Genomic DNA, 16,029 nt, shown 5'->3' with positions numbered 1-16,029 from the left:
AAAAACGCTCAAACTGAACATGGCGCATCACTGGTTGGAGATTTAACCATGGGCTCGTGACCGCTCCACTGCCCGAGCCCTTGTCGTCTCCTTAATGACTAAAGAAGTTAAAAGAAGACACAATATTTGGACATATTCGGAACTAAATCGTAACGTGCATATCATAATTATTTCACATTTCGTTCATCGTAAGCTGCGCTATTGGTCTAAAACAGCTTGAGAATGGGAAAAGATCCATTGACTTCCTGTTCAGAACTGCAGAACCGATAAGCCCCGCCTCTTTGTTGTGGCGTTTCAACCGTAACAAGCGGCGGATTTTCACGCACATGATTTTATTGCGTAAAAATTGGCTACGTGGCATTTTTGAACCGTAATTGTATGAGACGGAATCTTTTGAATAATCACGAGTAAGTACAGAGCAGTGAGCGGAGATGCAACACAGACCGCGATACTTTCCTTTCCATTTCAGCTCCGACAACATGGAGAAAACAAGCATTTGGATTATTTCAGTCTTTTGAATATGACAGTAATTATTTGGACCAAAGGCTTTGTCAAAGGGAAAAGCAGCATTTGCAGTCAGGCGGGGCAATGAATCACGATAATCGTCAGTGATGTGGTTTTTGAATTGAAAGATCCACAGCCAGAAAAAACACACAAGACTTTGGAGGAAGAAATTAGATTATCTTTTGTATTAAATGGCACAGATTAAAAGTCTGCATAGCTACTGTTTTCATTCTGTTTTTGGAACGACCAAATATCGCCCAGCCTTATCATATCACTTCAGTTAGATTCTTCAAAATATCTCAATAATTATCCTACAGTGGGACGTGCAGTATATCGTGATAATATTGTCATCTGCTGCAACTAACGATCACATCGCCAATCGATTACTTTAGCCATTTTTCTTTCAATTAACTGATTAATTGTTCAGAACGCAAAATTAATGACGAATGATTAAATTATCTTTACTAAATTAGACACAGATGAAGCTGAAGTGAAGCCGTTTGATGACCCAAAAGAGTGTTTTTTATCGGATACACGACATTTCCCTCATTTTCTGCATCATTTTCATGCAATTACGGCTCAATTTGAGTCTTTTCTCAGCACACGGCATGATTTGGACGATTCATCGATTACTAAATGAGTTTACGATCATTTCATGAACTAGTTGCCATGAATCTATGAACGTGTCGCAGCCCTAGTTATAACCCTGACTATAACACGCATAAAAGTCCATAAAGTCGATTTTACTCAAGGCTAATTATCATACTGTCCGTGCATTATGTTTGTGGTGAAGTGGCAAAGTCACGACCATGAGCAATCCGTTAGAAAGTTCTGGCAGATCAGAGCATTGAATCCCGTTGGCTCCGTCTCGCGGCTGCCTCTCGGGGGGAAAGTATAGAAACAACTTTTTGGGCGTCTAACTTAAATAATGACTTATCTTTGAAAGCCAGCCAGAGAATCCATCAATACCCCGCGTACATCTCCCCGTCGGTGGGTCTGCTGGCTGTAGTTTCCGCTGCAGTGATTAGCGAGCTCAGAGTGGAGCCGGTTGGACACTTCTGCTCCGGGCCCAGATGTTTGCGAGAGGTTTGCGAGGTCGGTCCCGGCTAAAGCAGGTTTTAATCACTGCTGTGTGTCTCGGCTGCCTCGCGCTGCCATCTGTTCGCCGCCTCCTTGTGTGTATTTATGTTTGTTATATTCATGATTCACAGCCACTGACAGACGGCGCAAAGGCACAAACAAGGGAATAAATTCCGTGGATTAGCTACGTGCTATTTGGTTTCGAACGGACTTCCACTGAACGCAGCTCGACGCTCTTATCGTCAAATGATACGATATCGGGAAGCGGCGGTGTCCAAACATCGATCAATCTACAGATATTTTACATACGGCTATTTGTAAGGTTGTCAAAAGTGACTTCAGATCGATTACTGAGACATCGTACACAAAGTAACATAATGGTAAAAGCTTGTCCCGCTCAATCTCGTCAAAAGCCAAAGGGAAAACGTGCGCCTTGAGCGGGGATTTGAAATGCTCCAGAGACTGTGCAGTTCTGATGTCCAAAGGCAAAGTGTTCCACAGCTGAGGTCCTACAACAGTTGAAATGGATTCTAAAAATGTACAGAGAGCCAGTGCAGGGATTTAAGAACAGGAGTGATGCGGCCCCTAGGCTTTTTTGCATTTTTATGACTCGGACAAAGCGAAAATTACTCCAAAAAGACACAGGAAACGGGTACAATCAGTGTTTTTGATCAAAGACATACATGAACTCCACCTTGGCTTGATTTAGAGTCGAATTGAGAAAAAATCTGAACTTTACAGGCATTTTGTGTTCTAGACAACGACTCAATGAATCAAAAGGACTTAATGATTAGCAAAATGAGTATTAGTCGCAGCCCTGGTGCAATAATGACAAGAAACTACAGCAAAATTGTGTTATTTTTCCTCCTTTTTAGTAGGTATTTTATGGTGTTTTTGTGTGATTTTGCATGCATTGTCCAAAATAAATACTTAATAATAATGTGATCGTGGCACGTCATGGAGCAAAGGATCACGGTCCACCCAGTTTGATATATCTATGTATTTTTTTGTGACGCCGCTGTATTTCACAGTGTTTCATCTCTATTATGACGACATGTGAGTGTTAAAAAATGTATAAACAATTTCGAAATCCCCACAAATCTAAGTTGCTTTAAAGTACAGTCCAAATGTGCGCAGTGTCGGGGGCTCGAGGGACAGAGGTCCAAAAGGAATGACTACAGTAAGCTATTGTTGCATTTCCTCCAAAGTTTTAGTGCACCCAATCGTGAAATTACATCCCGGCCCGTCTTTAAGGGTCTGAAGATACTCTGAATAACTTGTTTTGTGTGTGTGTGTGTGTGTGTGTGTTTGTCTGTGTGTGTGTGTGTGTGTGTGTTTGTCTGTGTGTGTGTGTGTGTGTGTTTGTCTGTGTGTGTGTGTGTGTTTGTCTGTGTGTGTGTGTGTGTGTGTGTTTGTCTGTGTGTGTGTGTGTGTGTGTGTTTGTCTGTGTGTGTGTGTGTGTGTGTGTGTGTGTGTGTTTGTCTGTGTGTGTGTGTGTGTGTTTGTCTGTGTGTGTGTGTGTGTGTGTGTTTGTCTGTGTGTGTGTGTGTGTGTTTGTCTGTGTGTGTGTGTGTGTGTGTGTTTGTCTGTGTGTGTGTGTGTGTGTTTGTTTGTCTGTGTGTGTGTGTGTGTGTGTGTGCGTGCGTGCATGTGTGCGTGCAACAGCAAAGTCGTTACAATAAAATGCCATTAACTTGTGAAAGAAATCGATGTAGAGCCCTTCACTGGTCAAAGGCAAAGACACAGACTTTAAACTAAGACGTATTGTGATATTATGAACTAATATAATGGAGAGAAAGAAGGGCAAAGTGTCACATGTCCATTAAAAAAAACAATTATGAGAGAAAACAAATGTAAACGTTGCAAATTCACTCCCCCATACGCCCTTAATAAAACCTAAGAGCGTTGTCATAGAGTCTGTTTTTAGCCTTTCTTTTTAATTGTGTGGGTTATTCAGCTCTTTGAAATGATTGCGATTAATATTGTCGATAACTTTAGATTTAGACTGGGAAAACTTGAGCTTTGTTTGCTTATAGCCTTTTGAATTGAAAGTGTTTGATCAGTTTTAGTACATTTTCCATTATTTTACTCAAACATTTCGGCCAAAGCGTTGCATCGATCGCTCTTTCGCTAACGATTTATATGATGTTATTTTACCCCGTAGGAAGTTCTCCAGTCCCACAGCGCTTGGGGAGTCGGTCGGACCTTTGGCACACGGTTCACTGCTCCGAGCGCGGGCAAACAAAGTGCACTGCTCACTGGAACCAGGGGCCCGCCGCGACATTCGATTTGTAAGCCCCTTTTAGCAGCAAACAAACACCGCCTATGCACAGACCCCGGGCCCCGCACTCCACTCCCCGGCCCAATCAGACGAGATCATTGGGCGAGCGGCGCGGGTCCCGGCGTCCGCAGACACCTCCTATTATCTCCTAATAGACAGCCTCGTCCTCACGCGCCGCCTCTATTACCGCGGCGAGGCTGAGCGGGAGCGGTTCCGCGAGGAGCGGGCGGCGAGCGAGCCAATTTGTTCCCATCTCCAGACCTGGCAGCTGCTGGAGCGGAGCCAGTCCAGGGGTGGAACGCGCCGTCAGCTGCTCCCATTCAAAGCAGCGAGCCACAAAGCGGGCCGTTTGATGGCTTATTTCTGCACGCACCGCACTCTGGTTCAGGGCAAAGTGAAAGAGATGGAATTATCTGTGGCTGCGTGGAGTATGACTTCGCTTTAACACATAGTATGCATTGTTTGTGTTTTATTTTGCCTTCAAATATGCTCTGTCGTGTATGTGTTTTCACCAGACTATGTGGTACTATGTAAAGTTGAATAATAGCCTGATTGATTGGGGAGAAAATGGTTTGAAGGTCATTTGAATGTAGCTGCATTATTAAAACTGGGTTACCTGATGGAGGAAGTAGGTATTTAAACTCTGACCCTAAAGCTTATACACGGTTCTAACTCGTTCCTTACGATCATTTTATCGAGCAGAACTTTTTTGGGTAATCTTAATTTGGTGAACAAAACGATGTCTTCTCCTGGAGCGTAATGTATCACGATCAGTTCAATATGGCATTTTTGTTCTGATTTTGTAGGACATTGATGCTTGTAGATGCTTGTGACTGAAGATGGGCCTGACGCATGTCCAGAGTCTGTACTGTATTGTACTGTGTCTGATGCGTCGTTCACAACAGATTCTATTCTCTGTTGACTTTGTTACACTGTCAAAGATGGTAAAGAAGGTCAAACTCTGAAAAGCTTCCCACTCTTTTTGTCCATCCATCCATCCATCCATTTTCTACCGCTTGTTCCCTTTCAAGTGTTATTTCATAAAACTACGACTTCTTCTTCTTCTTTGGTGTTTTATGGCAATTGGTGTCCAAGTGTTACATTACCGCCACCTACTGTAGTTAGACTTTAGACTTTATTCATGTTTTTACTCATGATTTAAACTGTTGGGCGGGCTAAAAAAAAAAAAGAAGCAATCAACGCTGCAAATGAAATGCTTAATTCTGTGCAAATACAGAAACTCTGCTCCCAACTTAACCCTAAAAACGTAATCAATCACTCATGTTCATATCATACATTCATTGCCAAAACCTTTCTCCTACTTCAACCGTTTCTACCTTTCCTTAACCCGAAAAGAGAAATGAAACTCACGAGCCGTGGATTGTCCTCTTACCTCCAGAACGTGCTCGTTTTGCTGCTCGCGGTCCAGCTTGCGGGAGGTGGTGGTAATCAAACCTGGAGCGGAACACAGGAGAAAACAATTACAAAAGTGCCTCCGCCTCGCCTGGTCTGGCTCGCGGCGACGTCGTGGGGTAATTAGTGGGCGCTGTCGGACACGTGGCGGACTGGGTGCTAGTCTAACGAGAGTCAAAGCAGGAGGAGATGGAGTCATTAGAGCGCTTGTACACGGATTATGAGCGACACACTGTAAAGGAGGCGAGCGGCCACATAAAACGAGAACAAACGCGCTGGGACGACACCAGCAGGGGAATAAATAATACAGGAATAAATAGTAAATAGAGTACACGAGGTCCAAATGCGGAAGACGATGTTAAATTTAAGTAGATATTAGATTGTGCACCTTTTTAAAGTGTGAAATAAGAAGTCAACAAATCGCATTTTGAAGAGAATGAATGTAAAATAGGGCAAAATTGAATGTAAATCTAGTTGTGACATTACTTTAAACGTTGATTTTACTCCAAACTATTACAATATTGATTTGCAGTGTAAAGGTTGTTGACATTGTGTTGATGCTGAAATTATTAAGATTAAAAAAAGATAAACAGGCACATCCGACGTCATCTTTTATTGACACATTGAATTCAATTTATTTTTATAACGCGCAAAATCACGACAACAGTTGCCTCTAACGTGCGCATCGGATGTGAACAAAAGCGAATACAACTTAGTTTATGGATGACGCGTTGACTCTGCTGTTGTGTATTTGAATTTAGGTTAAAAAAAACAAGAAGATTAATAAGTGTTTGTTCCCGAGCTGTGTGTTTCTTTTTAAAGTACCATATTTCCTAGACAATAAGTCACACCTTTTTTCATAGTTTGGCCGGGGTGCGACTTATAAGTGATATTATTAACACATTATTATATCATTTTGTTCGTTATTTCCACACTGACAACCACAAGAGGCTCTAAGCGACGCAGAAGAAGAATCTGCACTTCCTCTACCTCTGGAGTTTGTGGAGTTGTTTAGAAGTGACACAGAGGAAGAAGAATTCAATGGATTTAGTGATTTGGGGTAAAACTGATGCTGTGGTAAACTTGTTAGCATGTTCTTTATGTTATAGTTATCTGAATATCTGTGACTTATACTCCAGTGCGACTTATATATGTTTTTGTTTTCTTCTCTATTATGCATTTGGCTGGTGCTGAAAATACGGTACATGGTAATCTAATCTTAGGTAATAAAGTAAACAGAGATCACGTTTAGAGGAAGTCAGTAATCAGATTAGTTTGACTGTTGCTGAGGTGAATCAGAGTAACACAGTGTGGTTGACTGAGTCTTTTTCACTCCCGGGCGAACGTGAGACGACACTTCGCTCTCGTGGCGTCCCGATTTCGGGGCGAGCAGCGGCGTAAAGTTGCACAGACGCGGCGACACGTTGAAGCTGCGACGCCCACGGCTGCTGTTTATTAATGAGAACACGACTGTCGGGCTTTATGCTACATTAGCCTCTCCGACTGACGCGCTAACAAGCCCCGAGTACAGCCCTCGTCTGCACCGCTCGCACTAACAAGGAGAGAAGCGACAGCTCCCATCACACATGGAAACAGCAAACAGGCACAAACAACGCACCTTTCAAAATAACTGCAACGGAGTCAACAGCGAGAGCTTGATTTTTAATGAAACGATCCTGTTAGGGTGACATGGGAGTGTTGTATACATGCTGCAATCAGATACGACTTATGAATACCTTTTAACGCAAGGAAACACGCCGTGAAATAGTTGTTTTGCTCAAGTTGCAGAAGCGTAAAGAGTTATACTTCAAATCAAAATTGAATAAATGTCAACTGCGAAAGCCTGGGAGGGTCTAGAGTTTAGACCCTGTAGTTTAGACTCTAAACTAACAGATCGAAAGTGTAACTACAGGAGCCTCTTTGGCGTCTTTCTGTTTGAACGTACTGCCTCACGACGGGGCTGTGACTATTCATTTACTTATCGATTAATCTAGCAATTAGTCTTTCAATTAATCGGTTTGGAACACAAAACTCTTGCTTCGTCCGAGTCAGAAAACCTCTTCTGTCAGCTCAGCCTCTGAATAAACCAGATCACTTGTGTTTGATTGCTAATTAAGTCGAGAGTTAACTCAATAATCGATTGTTTGCGATTAGCTTGTCAATCACAGCCGCTTATCAGCTGCAAACCTTTCTCTCAACTCAAACTTCAGATGTATGTAACAAAACCGACCGGTAATGAGTCAAGCCTCACGTTAATGAAGCTACAAATGTATGTTTGCTTTTGGGGAATAATTAACACTTTGAAATCTTTATAAAGCTTGTGTACTGACGATTCTATTAATTATGAATCTGATAAGTTAGTTTGAAGAGACACGATCACAAATCCAAACCTAAACCAGTGATTTTTAGTGTTTATTACATTGGCATTAGTGAATTAGCTTCAGTCATGTACAACAGTTACATTTTCTTCACTATTTTATCAAGAATACATAAGTTTAATTGTCAATATCAGCACAAGGTTTTATAATAAAGTGTAAACATATCGAGGGAGACTTTATGACGACATTAGAAGGTGGAAAGTGGCTCAGACGTCCAGATTTCGCCGATATTGGATGCAATCTAAGCAAAATATTCTCTTTATAACTCAATTGCGACAGGGGAATGTTGCTAATGTTCAACCCGATTCGCTCTCCTTGGCTGATCTTTGGGCCACACCCTCCCACCTTCAAAACACCGCAAATGAAACAAAATGAAAGCATATTCATCGCCTCCTACTGTTGGAGTAAGAAAACAGCAAACCGGAGCGCACCTTTAAGACTGAACTACAAATTCATATTTTCATCATTTTCTCAGAACGTCCGATCCCTTAGAATCAAACGTCTACACTTCCACGTTTCCGGGACACGCCGAAAGCCGGTCGATTCGAGATGACGGTGCGCGGCCGCCCACGTTCTCGACATCCAATCAAAGCGCGTTTTCCACTGACCTCTTGGAAGGCGCTAACGAGGGCCCAGAGGAGGAGCACGCGCCGCAGACAGCCCTGGGATTATAGGCGTTTAATGAGGCGGGAGGGAGACATGTAGGTAAGTGGGTCAGGTTTGACTTTAAGAAACTCGCCGCTCCGGGCCAAACGTCCAGTCGCGGCCGGAGCTGCTCCACTTCTGCTCCGCTGCTATTTTTAAACGGCTCATTCACAGCTCTGGATTGGCTTTTGGATTCAAGCGGAGCCGCGTTTGGTGAGACGTTCTCATCATCCACTGGAGAGAGTGCTCAAGGATGCACTGCTCCTGTTGCTAATTCATTATCTTTGAAATATGAGATAATCAGTGATGCATTTGATTTATTTTGTACATTGAGACTTAAAATACATTATTACCAAATACAGGTTGAAATACAATACTAAAGGCATCTAAATAGAAAATATTTACAAATTCAGTGTATTATTGATGAAAATCTGAAATATTTTGTTTGGACATTTTTGCCACCATCTATAATTTGAAAAAAACTAGCACGATTATCACAATTGTGATTTTTTTTTTATAGTAAACCCAGGACTAAACCCAGGACTAAACCCAGGACTAAACCCAGGACTAAACCCAGGACTAAACCAGGACTAAACCCGGACTAAACCCGGACTAAACCAGGACTAAACCCGGACTAAACCCGGACTAAACCCGGACTAAACCCGGACTAAATCAGGACTAAACCCGGACTAAACCCGGACTAAACCCGGACTAAACCCGGACTAAATCAGGACTAAACCCGGACTAAACCCGGACTAAATCAGGACTAAACCCAGGACAAACCCAGGACTAAACCTAGGACTAAACCCAGGACTAAACTAGGACTAAACCAAGACTATACCAAGACTAAACCAGGACCAAAATCCTCATCTACATCAGAATCTAACTTCTCTCAAACTGGGATGGAGCTTTAGAGGTTTAAAGCCTCCACAGCGCTCCGTCTTCAGTATTATAAGTGTGTTTTATGCCTCTATATAACGTTTGCAGGTAAGTGTAGCTCATCTGTCGCTGATGGGGGGCTGTAGCGGTGGGACAGTGGCCGTTTTGCTCCCGTGCCTCTTTAGTGTGGCAGCTTTAAGCCCCATTCATCTGCCGCTTCACTAAACCTCTCTATATGGAAATCCACGCCGTCGCCGCCGTCGCCATTGCCCAGATTTGTGATCCCGTTGTTTTGTGGTTTTTCCGCGGACAATTCTTCTCCTCGTCCCCCTCATCAGGAAAACCAGAGCGTCCCGAGAGATAATACAATAGGTCATTGGTCCAGTGCTGATGCAGGAAATAGGGTTTGAAATGGATGACACTGCAGGCTGTTGTAAAGCTGTTTTTCTTATAAGATGCGGTCCAGCGGAAGAGCCCGGAGCACGAAATACTGCCACTTTAAGGTGCAGTGTGACTTTTCTGCTGGAGGGTCTGGCACCTGCTTGTCTCCAGGACGTTTTATTACTTTTAGGGCTGTAGTCGTTCAGTAGTTCAGTCCGCAATTCAGTGGATGGTGTTTTATTTGTTTTTTTTATTAGTTTTAGGATTTATACAACAGTAGTAAGGAGAAGGCACGGAGTGAGTTAGAGTTTCAGAGTTTGTGTCTGCAACTTCTAAGCCACTATATTTTTGAGCTGGACTGAAAAGTACATATATTTTTAATGGTTTTAGACCTGCTGAAATGGATGAGGGGGTTATTTTTTATACGTTTAAGGAGACATATCGCCTATATATATATATATATTTTAGCTCCATTTGAGCAAACTGGCGTTGGCTATAGAGATAAAATCACCTGTGAAGTTGTCTGTAATGACCAATAAAACAACATCATTCTTTATCAACATCACAATTTGATGCTTTAACAGTTTTCATTATTTTAAAAAGTACATCTTTAAAAGTGTAAAAAATTGATTTTTTAATGTTATTCTGTTACTTGGGTATTTATTTATTTTTGCTCCTATATCTGTATTTTTACTGAAGTAACAAATTGAAGTACTTCATCCACCGGAGAACATGTTTATCCAAGATTTTATTTTTTTAGCAATGATAACTCCTGTAATTGAAAAAATGCAAAATAGTTTATCGCCGTATTGTGGAACATTGAAGGCAAAGCGATAACATCTCCATGGAGACACGCTAAGAACCGTCATCGCAATGTCTGCAACTCTAATAAAATGTACTTTTAAAACAAACAAACAAACTATTATTGTTCATTCCTTAATTAAGCTGTAATCAAAAGCGCTGTGAGCTTTGACTAAGCTATAATTCGTCTGCAATGATGGTTTAGTCCTGCATTTTACTACTGAACTATTATAGAACTGAAAGGTTAAATGACTAATTGTTGGATTAGAATCAAAAGTGAAAAAGAGCTAAACAGAATGGCTCATACAACTACAAATAGAGTCTTTTTACTGTACATCAACGTGACCAGACGGTTTCACTTTCAAATGGATGAACCACAAAGACATTCAGCTTGAACCCAGTTAGCGACGAGTTCAGCACAATCACACACACGCTCTTCAAATCCTCCTACAAAAGTGGATCGTGTGTTTGTTTGTTTTTACAAGCGTGACCAAGTTAGTGGAGAGAAGTTTGGCCCAAGTGCCTTATCTGGCGCTCGTCTGGCCCTTCTCTGACCCCGTCCTCTACAGCCGCTTCAGTCCAAATAACTTCATATCGTCTTTCATGAAGTCCATAACTCTCCCGTTTACTCTCCCTCCTGCCGCCTGTCTGCCACTTCATCTATATCAAACTATATGTTGGGGTTTATCAACTTTAAGGAGTCAGGATGCAGCGTTATTGGCCGTGGAGTCCGATCCCACACAAATGTTGATGGAACGTGTATTAGATCCAGAATATCGATTATAAATGAATGTAATTAAATGATACATACAGGACTGATGATGGTCAAGAGCATCTAATATGTTTAAATCCATTATACAACGTTTTTCAGAAGTTACTTAAAGATTTGGATCTATTTCTTCTACATAAGTGACTATGGGAACTGACAAACCTGGATTGTTGCATTTCTATGTCAGACATCCAGGTTTAAACTTTAATGGTTTAACAAAAAGTTTCTGGTGGGACTAAAAACACCTTAAAGTGCCAATGACAGGTTTTTATGATGTTCTATTTTTGACTTTATTTTGTGTATTTATCCCTGTTGTACGTATACATTATAGTTTTACACCAATTGAGTAAGTATTTGTGGAGAAATGTTGAAAAATCTGTAGAAAATGACAGGAAGTGACATCACACTTGGACCACTCATTCTAGAAAAGGTTTATGCATAAATTACACAAAAGAAACAGCTTTTTTGACCCTATAAACACTAATTCAGCAAAATAAAGTCGCTCTCATTATTTTCATTTGTCAGAAAAAAAAGAAAATTGTGACATTACATTTTCCCAGTGTTTGCTGGGTAATTTCCTAGTGTGACACCATCAATTACAAACAGGAAGTGGAATTATAAACCTAAAAAAACGAGCTATTCTGTGATAATTTTTTGAACATTTTTGGCAAAATTTTAAATGCATAAAACTTAACTGCATTAAAGTTCAATGAGTCGTCCGACCTGTAGGGGGCACTTCAAACCCGGGGTCCCAGATTTCCAAACAGTGAAAGAAGTGAGTACGTTTTTAGCATCCCACATTAACACATTGCTAGTACTCGCACCGCAAACACGCTCAAATCCCAACTCAAATTACAGCAATCTATCAGTTTTGCACTGCTCTAACAATATAATCAATAGAGACAAACTAAATCGACTCATTTACAGGAAAACAGTCGACACATAAGCTTTAAATAAACGCCAATCGTCTGTTTCCCCCATCGGACAGACGGAAGGTCATACGAACAAACACCCTCGAAAAACCCACGATTCACGTGAAAATGGATGGACCCGGGCTCATTAATGATCCATCGTTGATAAAATATTCAAGACACGCCACGGACACGGAGATAGCGCTGGAATAAACAGCCTGATAGAGAACGGCGAGATCGGGCGTGAACTGTAGCCGTTGTGACAGGACGAGGCGACGCGAGGCGATGAAACATGACAATAGGGTAAAAGCAAAGTGGAAGAATGGCTTTAATAACGCTACAAAGGCGGCAACAAATCCACAAAGAGGCGCCTGAGTGGAGTTATCAGATTTCTATAAAGTGCAAGCATCGCGCGGATAAATATAGAAACGGGCAATTATTTCTGGGCAGATTTCGAGCCTTATCTGAGAAAGACACAGAGAAAAAAAGAATCAACGCTACAAGGCTGTTTTCTTTTCTCCTTTTTTCTCAATTTTCTCCTCTGTCATCACTTTTTTTTTGGGACTCGTTATGTTTTCGATATTGTTGGTTTGAGGAGTGACGATTATGTAGACCACTGATACTTGTTCTGAGGCGGTAAGTATCACATGAAAAAGCTAATGCTACCGCTAACAACAAGAACAGATTGTATACAGACTGCAGAGGCTCAAATGCTGAAAACACTAATATAGGGTTTTTCTAAATTAAAAACTGGGACACACCTGGGTTGGGATAAGGGGTAAAAATATGTGGGGGAAATAATAAAATGTTATACACTCGGTTCTATCACAGTGTATAAACTGAGAGACTTCTATCACTGGAACTGAGTGCATCTTTGTTGTTCTGGTTACCATACTTTTCTGACTTTAAGCCGCTACTTCCCCCCCCACACTTTGAACCCTGTTGCCACTACAACAGTGCATCAAATTTATAGATTTTTACTGGCTAACGGCCACCAGAGGGCACGCTTCAAAACGCTGTGTGTTTTAGTACAATAAGACTCATATTCATGCAGAAATGAGTCTAATGAGGAAGTGAATCTAGACGCAGCTGAACACAAACACACGTGGAGTGATGTTTTAAATGAAAGGCAGACGTTTGTACTGACCTGTCCGAGGATTAATGGCAAAGAAGTTCTGAGGGTTCCCGCTGACGATCTTGTAGCTGAGCCGGTCCTGTCCTCCGGGGGGCGCTGCGTCCGGGTCCTGCGCCTGTACCTGGATGACGGAGACGTCCCGCGGCGAGTTCTCACTGACAGACGGCCGGTACAGGGGCTCCGAGGTGAGCGGCGCGTTATCGTTCACGTCCTCCACCTGGATGTACACTTCGATGGCGGCAAACTGGGGCACCACGCCGTGATCGCTGGCGTAAACCGTCAGCCAGTACGAGTCTTTGGTCTCGCGGTCCAGCATGTCGGTGGTGTAGATCACGCCTGCGGATGCACACGGAGACGAGGTGGTTTGTATTCATCTGCTTAGCATCCACAATTACAGGCTTTTACAGGGTTTTATAGGGTTTTACAGTGTCTTGCAGCATGAGTTTTGGTGTGTGGCAAACAAAAATTAAAGAAAATAAATCTGTCTTTTTTAATCTACTTTAGTTGACCCTGTATAAATAAAGAAAATAAATACAATGAATAGAATAAATAGAATGAATAAAATGAATAAAATGAATAAAATGAATAAAGTGAAATAAAAGTAAATATTGGTTGAACACACACAAATAATACAAATAAAAAATTATCCAAGTTGTATTAAAATACAACAAATACAGGAATATCAATCTATTTATCAGCCAATTTTTATCTTATTTAGTTAACCCTATTTTTTATTCATGCCTCCTTTATTTATTTTATTATTTTGCAATTATCATTGTTGTTTCATGTTGCACGAAGCAAGTTCCCAGATTTTTTGTTCTCTAATTCTGATTCTGAGATAAAGGGAGAGTATAGTTGTATTGACTATGGTTTCCAATTACTTTTGCTTGTTTGTCATATAATTTTTTGTACAATTTCCCACATTTGACCATTAGGAACAAATCTTCTACTGAGTTTAGTAACAAAACAGTCGCATTTGTGTGAGAAACCACTCTTAAGATGCCTTTTTCCGACTGTAAACGAGAAGAAAAACAAGTGAGTCTGGACGCAATCTTCATTATGTATTGAACAAACACTTAAGCATTACAATTTAACAATCAAACTGGTGACTCAAACTTGCTTTTTCTTGCCTATAACCACATTACCTTTGCCGAACATGAGCAGAACCAATGATATTATTATTTCTACACTCTAAACTATCACGTACAACTCAAATATCAAAGACTTCCCTTTAACCCTGCCCCTTTAAGTCACATTAGCGGCATAAGAGTGATGTCATCCTAAATTACCAACACTACTTTAAGTGCTCGTCCCGTTCCCGGGAGCCGCTCCCTCAGCTCCTGAATATGTCATGAGCAGTTTGCACTAAAACACGGCGGCAAATGGAGGGGCTAAAGGCTTCACGCGAACACGTCAGCGATCGCTCCCTCTGCGTCCCGGGGCGAGACCAGGGTTCAGAAAACACACAATAAATGGTTGATTTATTCGTGTTTTCATAATGGACAAGACCGTAACGCAGAGACGATCATCACACTTAAAAAGGTGCGCGATATCGATTCTTGAGCTGTTATTTCTACGGCTAAAACATTCCAGGGCGGGGCTTTAAACCCGTCAAGCTCCATGGAGACAGACAGGTCAGTTTGTTGGTCTTGAACCAGAGGGAGCAGCTCACAAGAATCACAAAAAGACCCTAAATGCCATAAATGATCCTTCGTTTGTTCTCCATTCATGAGCTTACAGAAGGCGATGCCAGGCCATGTTACAGGTCGGATCCGTGGAGAAGTCGAGCTCCTCTCGGAAAGAATACAGATATTTTTGCTGGCATCAATATTGCATCGAATAAATGCAAAATAAATGGGCATTTTATTGGACGTTAAGATTGTAAACGTAGCTCCAGGGCTCAGTATTATCACAGAAATGATGTAAATGTGTGCGATGTAAAGTCTAATTGTTGTATTAAAGTTACAATGCTGGTTTGACCGCACAAACGTGTTTCGTGTGGTGTTCCGTGTCCGAATCCTGCTGGGCCTAAACCGAGCTTCACAAATAAACATGGTTGCGTCACAGCGCCTCCTATGGGACGAGCCGCAGTTCAAGGTGAGCCATAATTAAATCAGCTGTGCCCGGCTCCGCCTCATTTGTCACTGCCTCGTCTGGCCCCTGGGCCTTCTGGCCCTGCAATTAATATCGCCGCGATGTGTTTTTTTATAGAACGCCCGGGTGGACCTGTCTCACCCGAGTGGACCTGTCTCACCCGAGTGGACCTGTCTCACCTGAGTGGACCTGTCTCACCTGAGTGGACCTGTCTCACCCGAGTGGACCTGTCTCACCCGAGTGGACCTGTCTCACCCGAGTGGACCTGTCTCACCTGAGTGGACCTGTCTCACCCGAGTGGACCGCTCTCACCCGAGTGGACCTGTCTCACCCGAGTGGACCTGTCTCACCCGAGTGGACCGCTCTCACCCGAGTGGACCGCTCTCACCCGAGTGGACCTGTCTCACCCGAGTGGACCTGTCTCACCCGAGTGGACCTGTCTCACCCGAGTGGACCGCTCTCACCCGAGTGGACCGCTCTCACCCGAGTGGACCTGTCTCACCCGAGTGGACCGCTCTCACCCGAGTGGACCTGTCTCACCCGAGTGGACCTGTCTCATTCGAGTGGACCTGTCTCACCCGAGTGGGACCTGTCTCACCCGAGTGGACCTGTCTCACCCGAGTGGACCTGTCTCACCCGAGTGGACCTGTCTCACCCGAGTGGACCGCTCTCACCCGAGTGGACCTGTCTCACCCGAGTGGACCTGTCTCACCTGAGTGGACCTGTCTCACCCGAGTGGACCGGGACCTGTCTCACCC

The 16,029-nt window shown here is 42.6% G+C and overlaps 1 protein-coding gene across 1 annotated transcript in view; it reads right to left on the bottom strand.

The window, feature by feature from the left end:
* Positions 1–16,029, bottom strand: part of fat3a (FAT atypical cadherin 3a) — a 223,351-nt gene that overhangs the window by 68,234 nt on the left and 139,088 nt on the right. Inside the window, exons 4-5 of the mRNA XM_072455495.1 lie at positions 13,190–13,513; positions 5,259–5,320 (exon numbers count right to left, since the gene is read on the bottom strand). Of these exons, the coding sequence (XP_072311596.1) occupies positions 5,259–5,320; positions 13,190–13,513 (386 nt within the window). The remainder of the gene's footprint in view (positions 1–5,258; positions 5,321–13,189; positions 13,514–16,029) is intronic.

This window comes from Eucyclogobius newberryi, unplaced genomic scaffold, assembly GCF_026437365.1.
Source record: "Eucyclogobius newberryi isolate DKJ021-1_F unplaced genomic scaffold, fEucNew1.0.hap1 SCAF_10, whole genome shotgun sequence".
Lineage (NCBI taxonomy): Eukaryota > Metazoa > Chordata > Actinopteri > Gobiiformes > Gobiidae > Eucyclogobius > Eucyclogobius newberryi.
The sequence above is the reverse complement of the archived record's forward strand: the minus strand, read 5'-3'. Positions and strand labels throughout refer to the sequence as shown.